The sequence below is a fragment of the Cyprinus carpio genome, chromosome B1 (assembly GCF_018340385.1).
Source record: "Cyprinus carpio isolate SPL01 chromosome B1, ASM1834038v1, whole genome shotgun sequence".
Lineage (NCBI taxonomy): Eukaryota > Metazoa > Chordata > Actinopteri > Cypriniformes > Cyprinidae > Cyprinus > Cyprinus carpio.
Genome location: NC_056597.1, coordinates 9,346,670 through 9,364,940, shown reverse-complemented (window position 1 = coordinate 9,364,940; position 18,271 = coordinate 9,346,670). Strand labels below are relative to the sequence as shown.

Below are 18,271 nucleotides of genomic sequence, written 5' to 3'. Positions count from 1 at the left end.
GAGTCAGTTTTTACTTACAGTGTGTTAAAAGTGAGCAAATTGGTGCATCCTTGCGAATAATCCTTGGGAATAATCATTTTTGATCTAAAATAAATTGCTTTAAAAATATGGCTTTCCAAAAAAAAAAAAAATTAAAAAAAAAGTGGTCTCTTGGCACAACTTGCCCCCATTGATTGAGCCTAGTAAGAAGCTCAGCCACATGGGGTTAAACTATGCCACTGATTACGCTTAAGTAAAACGGAATATTTTAATCTCATGCTATATCAAAGGAAGAGAAATTCAATAAATATGACTTCGTAAAATCTATGTGTGAGCCTTGTGATGGACTGACCACTCATTAAGGGAGTTTTCCTGCCTGTGGCTCAAGACACTAGGTTGACTTTGGAGCATCTTTTAAAATTATTTAAACATTTCAGAAAAAATAAAGTTCAAATTGAAGGACTAAAAATAGAAACTTACAGAACTAGGCTAATAGTATTCGACAGCCCACTTGATGTTTTATTAACAATGTTCTGTAGGAGCACGATCAGATTATATATATATATATATATATATATATATATATATATATATATATATATATATATATATATATATATATTTACAGCCAACTTACCTCTGTCCCATCTGTCCCATGACAGTTTTCCAGCATCCCTCCTCCACCCCGACTCCTCACTTTTAACCTATATTCTCATCCCATACTAGGGATAGGGGAAGATCTCTGGGTCCGGGCTCTATCCTGAGCTCGGAGCCCTCCCTCTGGACAGCATGCCAGATATGCTTACTGCTCAATCCAGTTAAATGTTAGTGTGAACACGTGTATAAATGTTGCAGGGGAAAAAACAATTTCATAAATACTACAATGGCCAATTTTCATAAACAAGGCCTGTTTAAAATTTTCAGAACAAAACTGAGACCAAAACAAAGAGCTAAATCAAACATGTTTAGTCTAAAATTAATATAAATATATATATGTACACTGGCTCAACCCTAAGACTTTCGGCTCAAATTACCCCACTCCTACCATTTTAACAAACTTGTATCATGTCATGCTGACAGTAGCCTCATATTATAACTTCCTAATGTAGAAACATGATATTTTTTTTCAAATTTGTCTGTGATTGTTCAGACACAAAAAGAATGAGTCCTTGAACATACAAAAATACAAAAAAGGTGTATTTTATTTTATTTATTTTAACTTAAATGTAGTTACCAATTATTCAATGGGCCTCTCTCCATCACAGGATTAGTAAAATGGTTAACTGTTCAAATATGTGTGGTCATATCACCAATTTTGTTTAAGGTTGTCTAGAAACAAGGGATGGCTCAACTTCCCCACAGGTTCAAATTACCTCGCTCTACCCTATAAATATATGTATATGTATATGTATATGTATATGTATATGTATATGTATATGTGTGTGTGTGTGTTTATATCAGTGCTGTCAAACAATTAATTGCATACAAAATAAAAGTTTTTGATTGCATAATGTGTGTTTTGTGTATATTATGTATATATAAATACACACACATACAGTATATAGTTTGTATATGTATATTTTTGTATGTACGCATGTCTATATTATATTCATATAATTTATTATAAATAAATATATTTAATATATAAACGACATATACAAAAACTTTTATTTTAGATACGATTAATCGTGATTATTGTTTGACAGCACTAATTCTAACAATATCTAATATATATTTTTACTTCACATGAATAAATATTTCATATATGGAAAATTTAATTTCTAAACACACATATATTACATTTACGTATGGCTTGGAATGACTGGATTTCACATACAAGATTTCACAGAGCATCAGTAAATGTGGCCGCACCTTTAGATGCTGCTGCTGATTTGCACTAGATTTACTCTGGGGGATCAATAAAGTCTCTCTCTAGTAACTAGATCTTGAATATAAAATGTCAGCCAAACATTTATGAGGCCATAATTGACAGCAGCAAGAGTGCATGCAACTTGGCATTTGCACATATTTGTGGCAGCAGCCTCAGACTGAACTATTATAGCAATTTGAGTACCCTTTGACTCTAATTAACTCCAGGACAAATAAAATAAAAGTGCACGGATTTGCAGCGAAATTGAGGGAGCCATCCTCGGCTCTTCTGTTCTAGTCACAGTTCATACCAGCAAAACCCTGCAGATCAACCAAAGATTAAGGAAAATGCCAGGTGTTAAAGATGATTTTAATCTACTATTCTTTCTCTCTATCCATCCCATCTGCACACATTCTCTGATTCTGAATCCCAGTTGTGCCCTTGATGTCATACCGTGGCAAGGCCAAAGGTGCTCAGTGATTTCTAAACGTGGCAGCTACAGGACACACTCAATTACCATTGGCTATCTCCGAGACTTGACAGCACAAAGCCACCGTGGTTACTCGCCCAGAAACAAAACACTCTGGCAATTCCATTAGCATGCTGGGTGCTTGCCAGCAACTCTGCATTATGTTCCATGGTAGACAAATTGGCAGTCAAAATGGTGTTGCGAAGGGGGCTAATTGCTTGAGTGCAGGGTTAGCCTGTATTTCATGAGACTCGAAATGCACAGGCTGACCCAACTGTCTGATTTGTCCTAAGATGCGGAGACGAACGTGATGTCAGAACACCTCTGCTGTTGTGATCTGACATTTCTTGTGAAGGAGAATGATATTCATTAGCTTTTTTCTAATGAGCCAAAAGCTTAAAGACCCAGTGAAATCAAAAGTTTATTAGCTTTGAGATCACCTAACCACCTTTTTTTTTTTTTTTTTTGCAATGTGGAAGTAAGCTATTTTTTTATGAATGTACGAGATTTCCAATTTATTAGCTGGTAATAATATTTGCACTACAAACCAGTGTGCTTATGATTATGATAATAAATTAAAAATGTATGATAAATACCAGTTTGCATTATCAAGCAGCATAACGGAAGTTTTTGACAGCTAAAATAACTGGAAGAAGGGGTGACCAACACGTCTTCTTTTTTTTTCCGGACATGTCCTGGCTGGGATTTCTAAACTGCCTAAAATGTCTGATATTTATATTCCTTCTCAAACTCCATGATTGGTTGATTGTTGTACAATGCCTGCATGTTATTAGTCAAACTACTTGTTAGTCATTATCTTCAACTAATTTGAAAAGTAGTTAACAAATATAAACATTTAAAATTGTACAGTCTTTTGTTATTGGAAAACTGACGCAGTTCTGACTACACTTATAAAAATAAAGGTGCTTAAAAGGTTCTTCACAGCAATGCCATAGAAAAACCACTTTTGGTTCCACAAAGACCCACTCTTTTTTACCTTTTAATAATCTGAAGAACCTTCTTTTGCCACAAAGAACCTTTCGTGAAACAGAAAGGTTCTTCAGATGTTAAAGGTTCTCCATGGAAACCATTTAGACAAAAAAGGTTCTTCTATGGCATCGTGAAGCTCCTTTATTTTTAAGAGTGTAGCAACAGCAAATCGTGTTCCTGGCCACAACATAAATTGAGGCATATTGGCTATTTATTAAAAAAAAGGTGTCTTCGATACGAGTGCCCTGCTCAAATACTGCATGCAAAAACATAAAAACAAACATTTGCATAAGGTATATGCCAAGCTAGCAGGCTAATCAGTTAATGGTATGATAAGCTAGTACACTATGTAGCCTACTACACCATGCAAAACACAAGCTAACTTATATATAAAATAAAAAAAAATTATGTATTTTTGCCTTTATTGTGACAGGATAGTATAATGACAGGAAGTGAAGATGGGACCGGGAAAAGTCTGCAAAACAGGAATCGAACCCAGAATGCCCAAAGCGCAACGTGTCAGTGCACTGATGCTATCAGCACAACTTGAAATTCTAACATTTAAAATACATAGTAGTCGTTTAAAAACAGTTCAGACAACATAGCTACATCATGAAAGAATTTTTGAAGTTTTCCTATTGGTAGACCAAATTCTTAATGACGTACAGGTTCATTTTGGTTCATATGTCTATTTCAATTAAATGAGTTCAAATGAAATAAGGACAAAATAGCAGTTTGTAAAGACAGCAGCAAACAGATTGCTAAAAAAATATATAGGGCCTGTATCCCCTCTGAAAAATTCTGAAATCCACTGGTCTTTTGACACCCCTATAATTCACACACACACACACACACACACACACACACACACACACACACACACACACACACACACACACACACACACACACACAGAAGACTCCAAAGAACATATTTGAATATGCCACAAACATTGTCAGTAGGTACCATGGTGTGAATGTTTCTTTAGTTGCCAGAAACGGAAGCCATACTCTCTTAAGCGATACAGACTAATGTATACCTTTTTCAAATCAATCAACAGACTCCCATTGCTCCAGCACACTTTATCCTATAAGTTAAAGTAATCAGTTTTCATCAGAGAGGTATAATTTACAACCACAAGAGGTCGATATACACACTAGCAAGCGCTGCTGTCAGGGCCAACATACCCCCCAGGGCTTATTTTTCACTAAAATGAATGCCACTTCTTTCAGCCAAGCAGCTTCACATTGCCATTTGGTTAGTCCGGATAAATCATTCAACCCACTCTTACAAACATCCACAACAGTTCCTTTCAGATAATAAGGTCAGGGAGCACATTCCAGGCCAAGGTTGACGGTATTGGAGTCTAAATTAAGAGTCTGCAAGTGGTAGAATGCTGGTCAACAACAGCCTATGTATGAGCTTAAATGACTCACATTTTCATTCAGATACCACACGACTAAAGCCATCTTTTTTGCTATTATATTAACCTGAAAGGGAAGAAAAATTATAGATACATGTGTAATATTAACATTTATATCATATGCATGGGTTTCTGGCATAAGTCAAAATAAAAAAAAATATATAATATTAATAAAACACAAACTGCATACAATGTAACACAGCTCCACCAGTATGCTGTCTAAGATGGTGTGCAAGAATTGACTGAAAGCTGATCCCTTCATTTCTATCTTCTCTGGCAGAGAAGAGTCTCTTCAGATCAAGTTCACACACTGTGATGTATGGCATTGCCTTACACATACTTTCTGCTGGCTTTGCTGTGTAAATACTGGAAATGTCTGTATTACTTCTAGGGGTCAGGGAGGAACATTTTATTCCTGCTTAGTTTGAACCCCTCGTATTACAGTTCAGGTATACCTTTGTTTACCAAACAAATCACTCAAAGCGTATATGGCTGTGTAAAAATGTTTGAGATCTATAAAATCAGATTGTGATTAAGCACCTGTTACTCCAGTATTCAGAGTCACGTGATTATCCAGAAGTCATCATAACGTGTGCATAAATATAGGCTATAGTCGATATTCTGATTTATTTTATTTTTTTATTTTTTTAGTTTGTTTTTGAAGCACATTTTACCAATTCCAAACCACATCAATTTTAATAACTGCTATGCATGTTCAGGTCCACAAATCTTTTTTAAAAAACAGTCTTCATTTATTTTATGATACGTATTAAATGGGGGTCATTTTTTGGGATTCCTTACCTTAACAAAGCCTCTGAGAACCTGACACCTTGCAATTCTGGAGACTCCAGATAGATTGCAGATCTGGAAAAAGGTGGCAATAGAGACTAAAGTCTTCCTAATGGTTTAATTCTTGATTCAACACCTAATTCTTCACCTTAATTCTTAAACTCTTTTGCAGTTAATATATGGTCTTCTAAACACATTGTGTGTGTGTGCCAACAATGTGTATGTGTGGTGTGTGTGTGTGTGATCCTGCTGCCCCAATGACCATTTCTTGTTTAATGGCCATGCCTAATTTAGTAATTTCTATAGTATTGTATTCTTCTCGTGGACGTTTCATAATTTTGGACTTTTCAATGTGTTAAATCTCTTCTTTTGCCCTATTTTACCTGTAAAAGGAAACCTGCTATATAATAATTATACACATCTGCATACAATACATTTTTTACTTCCAGCCCTCATCAACAATTATACTATATTTTATTTATGATTTATTATATACAAAATTCATAGTCATTTTTTTTAAGATTGATGTCTTACTGACGTCTTTTTTGTTTACTTAATATTTTTGTGTAAACAGTGATATTTTTTTCCAGGTTTTTTGGATGAATAGAAGATTCATAACAGCATTTATCTGAAATATTTTTGTAATTATTATTAAAATTACTTTGTTGTCTGTACTGACCCCAAATATTTGAACAGTAGTGTACAATCATATGAATAGATGATTATACTAGCATCACAATTCAGTTTGTCATTTTCTTTCTTTCTTTTTCTTTTGACTCTCAAGGTGTTGCAAGCAATACATGTTTTATTGTACACTACACTACAGTTTTTGGGAATCGGGGCAAATCTCTGATCTGCTGCAATCTCTGGGTCCAGCTGCTGGTGGAGCTGCAGACCTTAAACTCACTGGACAAACATGAATGCAACAATCCAGTCTAATAAAAGCTAAAGCTTAATAGTGCAAACCTGCCATATATTCTTTCACAGCCAAAATAGCATTATGTGAAAGGGCAAGGACTGACAACCACTAATATCTGAGCTCCCATTATGACCCAACATCTACTATTTTGTAATCAAATCTGTATAATTATTGCATATCATACAATAAACGCAACATGATGGTGATAACCTGTACACAGATTCTGAAGCCAGCATTTGTTGTCAGTTATGATGTTGCAAGCTGTTGCTCTCTAGGTCATTAGAGCAGCCCTCATCAGACAGAGACTATTTAGTCATTGGGTCATTACTGTGAACAGCGCTAATTAATCTCAGAGCGCAGAGCCGCGTCGTGAGAGGGGCTCTGGTTTTTGATTACAATAGGAAAGCATTTGCTGCGGTCGCCATAATGATACCAAGCTCCTGCTTGAAAGCCCCCGCTCACTCCGGTTACGGACGTTAAGGTTTAATCAATACTGTGTCCTTCATCCTGCATTCAGGGCCGACCTTGGCAGCCTTTTTTCTCCTAAACGAGGGCAAAGAGCATAAATGTGGATACACAGAGAAAAAAAAAAAGAATGGTCCATGCACTGATTCCACAAGAAAATCTGGAACCTAATGAGTCATCATATGTTTATCATTATTTTACCTTAGCCTAATGAAGTGTCACTGTGCCAGGATCATTTGTAAATTTATTAGAGCCTCCTAATGTAGCCAGAAAGGTTAGAAAGGGGCAGACAACACCAGCACAAACAGATCAGGGTTCAATCAGGGTCTACCTATTGATTCATTTGAAAACAAAGAACATTATCATGCAATAGAGGGCTATAAGAGACTAAATGATGTGAAAAAGCAGGTATATTTAAGCAGTGAATATGAAATATGTAGATAAAGGTGCCTTGAACAACCTCCAGACTTGAAAATGCTAATCAGCACTGAATTATCACCACTGAAATATTCTTAGAAGCATCTCGGGAACAGATAAATCATGAAAACGCAAATGCAAAATCTATTGTTGAAAAACAAATTTACTGCATCACTCTGCAGAACACCAAATTTTTCGTTACAAAACATGAAACAAACTTATCGAACATTATCGTCGGCTTACAAATGATTACGAATATCGACAGTAAACAATATACCTGTGTAATAATTAATAAAGAAACTAGTAAAATGGCTTCACATCTTCCTCTTCTGGGTGCTGATGTATAACACTAGAGGACGAAAAAAACAAAGAAAATGAACGTTGGTATATGCACAACATCTATAAAAAGTAAAATGTTTGAGGACATGCTCACAGACAGATTATGAAACGACACACTGGGTCTGCTTAAGCTGAAAACACTATGAAGACAACTCAGGAAAGAGCACAGGTACTGGAAAAACATACAGACAACACATACCATTGTTTCCTCTGAGAAATGCGTCTCCATACTTGTTCTTCAGCTGGCCATTGACATATTCCTCTGTCTGTTCCACGGCGATATTCATGTAGCCGTCAAGGCAAGCCAGGACTCCTAAAGGCAAGGCACACATTAGACAATTGTAATTGTTTTTTTTTTTTGCACCTAGTAGAAAACTTAACATTCTCATCTGAGTGATATTTTATATTGTACATAATTCTGCACTATGAAATGGGGAAAGCAAAGGGTCCTCCCACAGTTATGCACCTGCTGAACATGTGTGTTTAAATTTAAGGTGAATATTTTTGTCAGTGGATGTATAACAGGAACAGTGGAGATCGAAAAAACGTTTAATTTAAAATGCATGTGTCTATGACAGTTTACTCTTTGGTGGGAGATCGAAAAACGATCACTCTTTGACAAAAATGTGGGGTGAGCCTACACTTTCTAGAACAGTGGTTCTCAACGAAGAGGATGGGTGTGATGTTTCTTTTGAGATCTTTAAAAATCATTTCAATTCCATCTTATATCTCTATGGGTATTTTTTTATAATGGATATACTTTTTCCCACCTTTTTACATTTTCTTATTTCCAAAATTCTGAATACGACCAAAGTCTCTTATTTTTTTTAATTCTTGCCTTCTTGTATGTTGTCCCTGACCAACTTTAAACTAAATCTACAACCTTGGTCTATTAAATCTCATTTCTGATGCTTCTACATGTAACGTTACCTCTGTAATCCACACCAGAGTTCAGCTTCACCACCACTGGTCTCCCAATGATCTGCTTCAGGAAATCACTTGGTGTCTGCTTCCGGAGACTCATTTTTACTGAAAATATAGAGAAATTGAAGATTATAAATCACTAACATGATCACAGATGTAAGGAAATGTGCCCAGGCTTTATTGTTAGCAAAAAATAAAAAAAAACTAACACAATAGAGAGAAGAACGCCGTGAGATTAGTTTATCATTCACTAACTATATACTAAACCCATTCTTTTTAATGAAACCGTCGATCTATGTTTTAAAAACGCTGTGCGTTTAGCATGAGCGGCTAGCTTAGCCTGTTAGCATTACAACCCAGTGTAGGACACAATACACTCGTTATACATGTCGCACGGCACAGTAATGTAATTTATTTAACCCTCCGCTAACGCCATATGCACTTGTTTATTTAAAGAACACAAAGAAGTCACTCACCTCTATCGCTTTGTAACGTTTGCCGCACGTTTCGACTGAGTGACTGTTGACCAATGAACTGAAGCGCTTATGGTGTTTACAGCGCGCAGCCAATCAGATGCATCGATAAAAACCCAGCGTACGGAAGCCGCAAAGGTAACATAATGTCATCTGCTTTGAAAAAGAATGCGGAGAGGAAAAGGAGCCAAAACGACAAAGGTAGTGAAGACAGAAGCTTCGCTTTTGTTTTAGTAGGAAATTAGACGAGTGCGCTACTGAATGACGGATAGATAGATAGATAGATAGATAGATAGATAGATAGATAGATAGATAGATAGATAGATAGATAGATAGATAGATAGATAGATAGATAGATAGATAGATAGATAGATAGATAGATAGATAGATAGATAGATAGAATGAGAATTGTAAAATATAATACTTGGTATACTGTAAAATAATAATAATAATATATATATATTATATATATATATATATATATATATATATATATATATATATATATATATATATATATATATACGCAAATAAATATGTAGGCCTATACAGTGTATACATGATAAATGTATACAAATCTCTATACATTGAGTATTGAATCTCTATACAAAAATATCCTGAGTAAAAAAAAAAAAACCTGTCTTTTGTTCACAGGCAGAGGAGGGCATGCACCTGAGAGACAGAATCATAAAGCACTTCTGGCGCATCCAGACAGTTTGCTTGTTAGCAGGGCATTGGTAGCCCTGAGGAGGCTAGAGGTTAATTTGGTATCTGGTGCCGTGTTAAACTAAGGTCAGCGCTACAAGTCCTTAAGTCATAAACAAGTGTGGTTAAGAGCCGTGTACACACCTAGGCACAAGTTAATGAATATTCAATGAGTATTTTTTTTTCCCTTGTTGCCTGAGTTCACGTCCAAAAGGAGGGTTAAGAGGGAAAAAATGTGATCTAATGTGTTTTCCTGTCAAAGCAATCATTCATTTAAGAAAAAAAAATCAAACAGGTTAACAGATATCTTAGTAGAGGCACACAATACCTGCATGTTCTGTGGTAAATATATACAGAATGATTTGAGCGATATGAAAAAGACTTGACAGACACACACACACACACACACACACACACACTATGGCATATTCTTGACTTTACTGGAAAAGTATGAGTGGCTTGGCTTGTTAAAGGGAATTGTTCACCCAAAAATGAAAATTTGATGTTTATCTGCTTACCCCCAGGTCATCCAAGATGTAGGTGACTTTGTTTCTTCAGTAGAACACAAACAAAGATTTTTAACTCAAACCGTTGCAGTCCGTCAGTCATATAATGGAAGTGAATGGGAATCATGGATTTGAGAGTCAAAAAAACATACACAAACAAAACCAAATTAAACCCTGCGGCTAGTGACGTTGATGTGTAAAGACACAAAATGATTGGTCTGTACAAGAAACTGAACAGTATTTATATCATTTTTTACCTCTGATTCACCACAATGTCTGAACTGTCCTGAGCGCCTTCTCAACAACCCTGCATGTGACATGTCTTCCTCTTCTTGCTTTACGGCGGATCACAGACTTATAAGTGCATTACCGTCATCTATCTCTCAAACGGACCATTGACACTCCTAATTGAGATTGTAGATTGTAGCACATTGCGGTGAATCAGAGGTAAAAAAAAATGATATAAATACTGTTCAGTTTCTTGCACAGACCGATCGTTTCATGTCTTTACCCATCAGTGTATCATCACAAGACACAGGGTTTAATTTGGTTTTGTTTGTGTATGTTTTTTTATTCCCATCCACTTACATTATATGACTGAAAGACTGCAACAGTTTGAGTTAAAAAATCTTTGTTTGTGCTCTACTGAAGAAACAAACTCACCTACATCTTGGATGCCCTGGGGGTAAGCAGATAAACATAGGGACAGGTTTACTCAGCGTAGACTATCTACTCTCACCACGAGCCTGGGAATAACCCCACAGCTACTCCCAAACCAGTAACGTGTTGGTAATAGCTGCCCAGCGATGCCAGATGGGACTGTTTTCACCCTGCCTTCAAAACGTTGGTGAGCTCAGATGGACAGTGGCACAGTTGATTTGCTGGTACAACCCGCCTCACCTTTCTAAGCTCCCAAAGACCTGAGAGGGAGTGAAGGAAAAATGAAAAGATTACAGAGGCAGCTTTAACAGGGTTGGGGGGTGGGTCAGGCTGAGGGGTGTCGGATGCGAGGGGAGGGGGATCCCTCGGTTGCCGCAGGCTGTCTCGAGAAAGAGGAGGGAGGGGCGAGGAGAGGAGAGTCTAGACTAGGCTGACCTTTGCGGGCAAGGGCTTTCTCTACAGGGTCAAGTTGGATATGGAGGGGGGATAATGGAAAAACCTCAAGGGAGTTTTCAAATGAAATCTGGATTGGCTGCCGGCGTGTAGTTTTTTCTCCTCCCCTTCCCGCTCCCTAATCTCTGCACTGCATGGGGGTAATAGTGTGGAAATGATGGGGGGAGCGTCGCCTTGATCAAAAATGAGCAGTGGAACCTTGCTCACCTTTTCTAACACCCAGATTCATGCCCACTATATATATTTCTGTGCATGCAGCCACTGCAGGCCAGGTTATCCAGTGTGATTCCAGGCACTGGCTGCAGCCTCTAGACCTTTGTCAAATACCTAGCTGAAATGATTTAGGAGAGCCACCTTGTATTCACATTCTTATATACAGTACTTGAAATGAGATGAAGCGAATGTATGAGATTTAAGAATTTGTTAGATGTATTTGCTTTCATATATCTGACATCGGTTCAATCCTATCATCTTTCTAGAAAAAAAAAAATTCTGCAGTCCTTTTGAAGATATAATCTCACATTTGAGATATAAAGGAAAAGTCATTTTTGCTTTACAAATTTGAATATTTGGGAAATGTGTCATTTAGAGTCCTCAAATGTTCGCAGGGAACTATTAGCAGTGTCTGCCTGTGCAGTGAAGTATAAGTGCTAATTGCTAATTAAACAGCTAATTGCTAATTAACGCTAATGAGACTCATCTTGATTCTCTGTGAGCTCCGCCATTTTGGGTGTGATATACAGTGCCTGGCAAAACCAATGTTCTCATTTTGTTGAATTACATGTTCTACACTAATATTTTATTGCTCTTAATGAGATACTCCACCCAAAAAGGAAAATTAATTACTCACCCGCATGTTGTTCCAAACCCATAAGATCTTCATTTATCTTTAGAACACAAATTAAGATATTTTTGATAAAATCTGAGAGCTTTCTGACCCTTCATAGACATCAACACAACTGAAACGTTTTATGGCCTAGAAAGGTAGTGAGGACATTGTTAAAACAGCCCATGTTACATCAGTGGTTCAACCACAATTTTAAGAAGCTACGAGAATACTTTTTGCACATAAAGAAAGCAAATAGAATGATTTTTTTCAACAATTTCTTCTCTCCTGTGTCAGTCTTCTAGGGGCGTTCACGAAAGTACCACGACACTTGTGTGCATTCCTCTGCTTGTAAACAAGGCGCATGAGCATCTAGGTTCTAATTCAGAATGCTGGCTCCTGTGTCGACTGACACAGAAGAGAAGAAATTGTTGAATAAAGTCATTCTTTTTGCTTTCTTTGCACACAAAAAGTATTCTTGTAGCTTCATAAAATTAAGGTTGAACCACTGATGTCACATGGACTATTTTAACAATTTTCTTACAGCCTTTCCTGGCCTTGGACGTGTTGCGTTACTGTCTATGCTGGGTCAGAAAGCTCTCGGATTTCATCAAAAATATCTTAATTTGTGTTCTGAAGATGAATGAGGGTCTTAGAGGTTTGAAACAACATAAGGGTGAGTAATTAATGACATTTTAAAGAATTTTAATTTTTGGGTAAACTATCCCTTAGTTAGCTGCAACAGATGAGTGCAACATTCCACACTTCAATTTTTTTTTATTTATTTGAGTGATTTGTGTGTTTTTTTTGAATTTTTTTTTCTTTTAGAAAATTGAGTTATTCACATATTCTTATTCTGTGTCAGCGTATTTACATTATGTGATAGATTTTTTTAATGTTGTGTACATTATGGGACTTTTTATTAAAAAAAAACAATAAGGTTCTATCTACACAGTCGAATGGAACACAAAAACTTTGAAGCTCAATATCTCAAAACTACTCGGAATGCAGATAGAACCTTATAATTCCAAGGGGACGAAATGGCATAGAATGGTACATAAATATGCAAATTGGGACACACCTATCATTTAATCACCCTCATGCTGTCCCAGATGACTTCCTTTCTTCTATGGAACACAAACAGGGATTTTTAGAAAAATAATCTACCTTTCAGAGTTCATATAATGGAAGTGAATGTCTTTTAAATTTTAACACTTCAAAACCATGCAAAATTAATTTGATTGTAATCAGTGCAACCCCAGTTCATGAATCAAGCCTTCTGAAGTGAAATGCTGAGAAATTGTAACTTTTGAAACCTTCACTTCTGGCCAACTGCCAAACACAGGTTTACGAGTTCTCTCTTGACATGATGGATTTTTTGTTTGTTTGTTTGTTTTATTAATTTTCTTTTTTTTTATCTCTGCTTGTCTTCCACAGAAGACATGTTCCCTGTATAGCTCGGATGGCATGAGTATGTGTAAATGATGAGAGAATTTTCATTTTTTGGTTTGAGTATCCCTTAAATATGGATGCCAGGTGAGAGTTGTGTGAGAGTTTGTAGGATTTGTAGTGTAGCTCTTTGATCATTACACCACCAGGATCCATTGGAATATTGTATATTTTTCTATATGCCTTTCATAATTTATGCATTTGTTTGACTTTATGTCTGACCTCTTTGGAAAATCCATGGCTGACCTTCAGTTTCACAACCTAAATAATGATGCAATAACATTTTTACTGTCTATATTGCAAAAGGTGGCACTGGTAAATGTTAAAGTGTAAAGAATGAATATTTATGCAAACAGTATATTTATTTTTTGAGGTTTTTTTTTAAAAAACAAGTGAACATTTCATACTTGAAGATTAAGTTTTATGTTTTATTTATATTTCTATGTAATTCTATACAACATAATGCACTGTATATCTAGACTATGAAATGATAACCCATTACCTCTAAACTCCTGCTGAACTGTCTGTGCAGGCAGTGCTTATTCATCTGTGTGCATGTTCGAGGGAGAGGGAGAGAAAGTCTTTTCATGTTCAAGACTGATGCCTAGCAGTGGTTCAACACATTCAGACCACTACATACGCCCACCTTCAGCACCCAACTCCTCAACCGACCATAGAGCTAACTCTTCACAACCCACCCAAAAGGCATGGCTCCATTAGGAGTGTGGGACCAAAGCCAGGTAACTCATCCAGGATATCCCAGGCAAGGTAATAAACAAAAACACTCTTGGATATAAACTGAGCAGTGCTTGATGCTTGACATGTCTTTTATATTATCCTTATATTTTATGTATTTAATTTTCTTAGTTACACTTAATGACAAAAGTCATATTTCCCCAGTGGTGTCCCTCAACTTTTTTGGACCAGGTTTCCCTGCTGTTTGAGATCTTTTTCAAAAAGGCTATGTTAAGGTAGGTCAGTGTGCGAGTGTATCTTTGGTTTGATTGCACGTATCATTACAGTGATGTATAGGGAGAAATGCTTGTGACTGAAGGACAGGAGAGCTGAGCATATACAAAAGGAGCACTTCACATCCATAAATATGCATTGTGACATTTGGAACAAAGCCCCCCTCATTCTACTTTCATGATGAGTTCAGATAGCCTCCTGTAACATATTGCCCATACAGTTTCGCAAGCATTCTTGCCAGTTCATCAGGTTTGCTCTTTGCCAAAAAAGGGGTTGTTGTTAAAAAAGATGGTAGCTCTTTCTTAAAGGTACTCTACTTTGTAGATGAAGGACTGCCCAATTTGTGAGGCAGAGAACAATGAGTTGATATATTTATAGCAATAGTTGTGACATAGAACACTGGCTTCTGCATCAACAGCACCACACATATGCATCGTGGCACTCTCGTGAACACACATCGAAGACTGACATGGAAGAGAACAAATTGTTGAAAAAAGTCATTATTTTTATTTTCTTTGTGCACAAAAAGTATTCTTGTAGCTTTATAAAATTAAGGTTGAACCACTGATGTCACATGAACTATAGTAATAATGTCTTTACTACCTTTCTGGGCCTTGAATGTTGGTCAGTTGTGTTCCTGTTTATGCAGGGTCAGATTTCATAAAAAAAATCTTAATTTGTGTTCCGAAGATGAATGAAGGACTTACGGGTTTGGAACAACATGAGGGTGAGTAAGTAATGACAGAATGTTTTTTAACTTTAACTTTTAAAAGCATTTTTGTTAATTGAAATAATGCTTGAGTGAAATTAAATTTAAATATTAGATGAAAAATTTAACCTAAATGAAAATTAGAAATGTAAACTAAAAATGAAGAAATAAAATTTCCAAACTAAAAAATAAAAAAACTGAACTTAAGTTAAATAAACATTAAAAAATCATACAAATTACACAAGCACAAAAAATAATTATAAAAATAAAAATAAACTAAGATTAAAATAAAAACCTGAAAATATAGAAATAAAAGCTAAACTATTAATCAAAATTATAAGTATATAAATAAATATAACTGTTCCAAACCTGTTCATTATTCTTTTAAAGCCAAAAGAAGATGTGTTAAAGGAAAAATATACATATGTATATATATATATATATATAATATATATATATATATATATATATATATATATATATATATATATATATATATATAATATAAATGTTGTTTTGGACCCCACTGTGTGTGTATGCAGTCTTCAAATATCCTTTAAAATATATTCAAATGTTTTGTGGACCCTACTTCACAGATGTGTTTAAATGAAACTACAACTGTATGCAGTCTTCAAACTTCCTTTAAAATATCTTCTTTTGTGTTTCACAGAAGTTTGGATAGTAATATGTGAATGCTAGCTTCTTGTGACATTTTTAAACAATTATTACTAGCATTAGACCCTGAGGAGAAAGATAAACCTCCGCTTTTATAGCCGTGAGTCTTACATAGCAATGGTTTGCCAGTTTCTCCTTTCTAAACACCTCAGTCGTTGTTCTAAAAAAGAGATAAAACTCCCGGCTGCCAGGAAGCTAGCCTTTCAAATCCTACACTCTCTCCTCGGGTGAGGATCTCTTCTCTCTGTCTCTCTCTCTATCTATCCTTCTCATATAAACACAACCACACAAACACACACACATACACAAACTCCCACTCTGCCTTTTGACCACTAGTGTTCCCTACCACAGAGGAGTTGTGACTCAGAGGCAAGCGAACAGTGGTGTTTGCTAGCTGAATATTCATTGGAATGGGAAGACATGTTGTGCTTGATCCCGAGTTATGTCATATAACGATGAATTCAATTCAATGTATATACTGAAGAGAAATTCTTCAGGAAGTAACAGAGCAGCACAACGTCTGACATTAATTTCTTTATTCTCTTCGCAGGAATGGCATTTTACAGAACATTCCTGAGGCAAGTCTGATGCCTCAATAAATCTGCCCCAGTCTCACTCTCTCTCTCCCTTAGCTTGTCTCAGTGGAATGTCAGCTGGCAAGTGCCCAGACATTGAGACTTAGCCTTTCAGAACGTCCCAGTCTCACCCAAGCTTCAGAAGTGGGCAAGCACAGAAGCAGCAGTCCCCTTATCAAAGCGCTTGTCCAGCAGGGCTCACGGCTCACTGAACCACTGATCACCAAATCCTCTGACCTGCCGTTAACCCGCCGGACTCAGAGCGACAGTGACAGAAGAGGCTGTCATGGTGAAGACCTACAGAGAGACTACCGAGACCTACGGAGATGATATGATGTTAGAATGCATCGTGTATCATCATTTACATGAGGTTAGATTTGAACATGATGTCCCTACAATACCCCATGCCACAATGACATATGAAAATTAGTTTTGATAACACTGGAAATCACAAGGTTTTTGGAATAGTTCACCTAATATTCTGTCAGTATTTAGTTTACACCCTTGTGTCATATCAAACCCGTTCTTGTTCCTGTTGTTTCTTTTTTTTTTTTTTGTGACAAACTGCTCTATCAAAAATAGAGAAAATACAGTAAATATTTTCAAAGGATAAAAAGCAGCATAAAATCATCATAAAAGTGAATTGTACATTTTATTTCAAATCTTCTGAAACATGGAGGTATCACTTTAGTATAGGGACCAATTCTCACTAATAACTATTTGTTTATTAGCATGCCTATTAATAACATATTGGCTAGTACTTATAAGCACATATTCTGCATGACCATACATCCCTAATCCTACCCAATACCCAAACTTAACCTCTTAAGACCCGAGAAAAAAGTTTAATAAAAAAGTTAGTTTTGTTCCTTTACATTTAGAAAAAAAGGTAGAGGACATCGGGACTCAATTTCTTTAAAAAGAATAAATAAAAAAGACATGAATGTAAAAAACAAATGATTTTTTTTTTTTTTACCACACTTTGTATAAAGATGATTCTCAACTATGTTATAACAGAATGATTCAATATACCATTTTTGCATTATATACAATGTATCTATAAACTAAATCTAATTTGCATATTAATGTGTTTTTGGGGCAACATGTAATAATGTGTAATAGTGTAATAATGGGAGTAATAATTGACAAGATTTTCAGAATAATATACAATATTTCATAGTATATTGAAATATAATTTGTTTCCCTGTTCATTTGTTATGTCTCCCAAAATGAGTAATAAACATGCTTTTAGTCCCGGTGTCCTCATATGAGGACATGTATGAAACCAACGTCCTGTTTCGTAACAGAAAGTCATATTTTGATTTGAAACCCCATACAATTTTCCTGAGATGTTGATTTATCACACACAATTTTAAAAATTTGATTTAAATGATAATTACAAAATATTTTCATATTTCCATAAGAGGGTCACTAAATTAATTTCAGACATTTTTGAAGACCAATGAGAGGGAGTGGTCATGGTGAAACATCCAGTCATTTGGTATCTCTGAAAAGCCCTGATTGTGCTCTGTACAGGACATCCAGAGTTATAACTGTGGCATGTACAGTCTCAGAGAAATTCACAAAAATATAACATCCTCATATGAGGTCGCAGGTTCTTAAAAGGTTAAAGGGTTAGTTCACTCAAAAATGAAATTTAGGCTGCGTTTTACTCACCCCAAGGCAT

General features: G+C 35.9%; 1 protein-coding gene and 1 long non-coding RNA gene across 3 annotated transcripts; one reads left to right on the top strand and one right to left on the bottom strand.

The window, feature by feature from the left end:
* Positions 1 to 7,466: 7,466 nt before the first annotated feature.
* lsm6 (LSM6 homolog, U6 small nuclear RNA and mRNA degradation associated) lies at positions 7,467 to 9,191 on the bottom strand. Of its 2 annotated transcripts, none has more exons than XM_019118367.2 (4): positions 9,061 to 9,191; positions 8,591 to 8,689; positions 7,860 to 7,973; positions 7,467 to 7,670 (listed from the first exon to the last, which is right to left on the bottom strand). In XM_019118367.2, exons 2-4 carry the CDS (start codon positions 8,682 to 8,684, stop codon positions 7,636 to 7,638), a joined length of 243 nt encoding a protein of 80 aa, XP_018973912.1. In that variant the 5' UTR covers positions 8,685 to 8,689; positions 9,061 to 9,191; the 3' UTR covers positions 7,467 to 7,635. The 2 variants fall into 2 exon arrangements, with proteins under 2 accessions (XP_018973912.1, XP_018973915.1); XM_019118370.2 differs by lacking the exon at positions 9,061 to 9,191 and adding an exon at positions 8,794 to 9,019.
* Positions 9,190 to 17,188, top strand: LOC122135850. The gene is made up of 4 exons (XR_006153695.1): positions 9,190 to 9,258; positions 14,189 to 14,424; positions 14,557 to 14,627; positions 16,560 to 17,188. It is a non-coding gene; the product is annotated as an uncharacterized LOC122135850 (long non-coding RNA).
* Positions 17,189 to 18,271: the final 1,083 nt, after the last annotated feature.

What these genes read in the sequence shown, in the direction of transcription:
- lsm6 (XM_019118367.2), bottom strand. Translation starts at nt 8,684, where the DNA reads ATGAGTCTCCGGAAGCAGACACCAAGTGATTTCCTGAAGCAGATCATT. An exon ending in CTCTGGTGTGGATTACAGAG is followed by an intron (nt 7,974 to 8,590) that starts GTAACGTTACAT and finishes CCTTGCCTTTAG; the next exon opens with GAGTCCTGGCTTGCCTTGAC. An exon ending in ATTTCTCAGAGGAAACAATG is followed by an intron (nt 7,671 to 7,859) that starts GTATGTGTTGTC and finishes TTCGTCCTCTAG; the next exon opens with TGTTATACATCAGCACCCAG.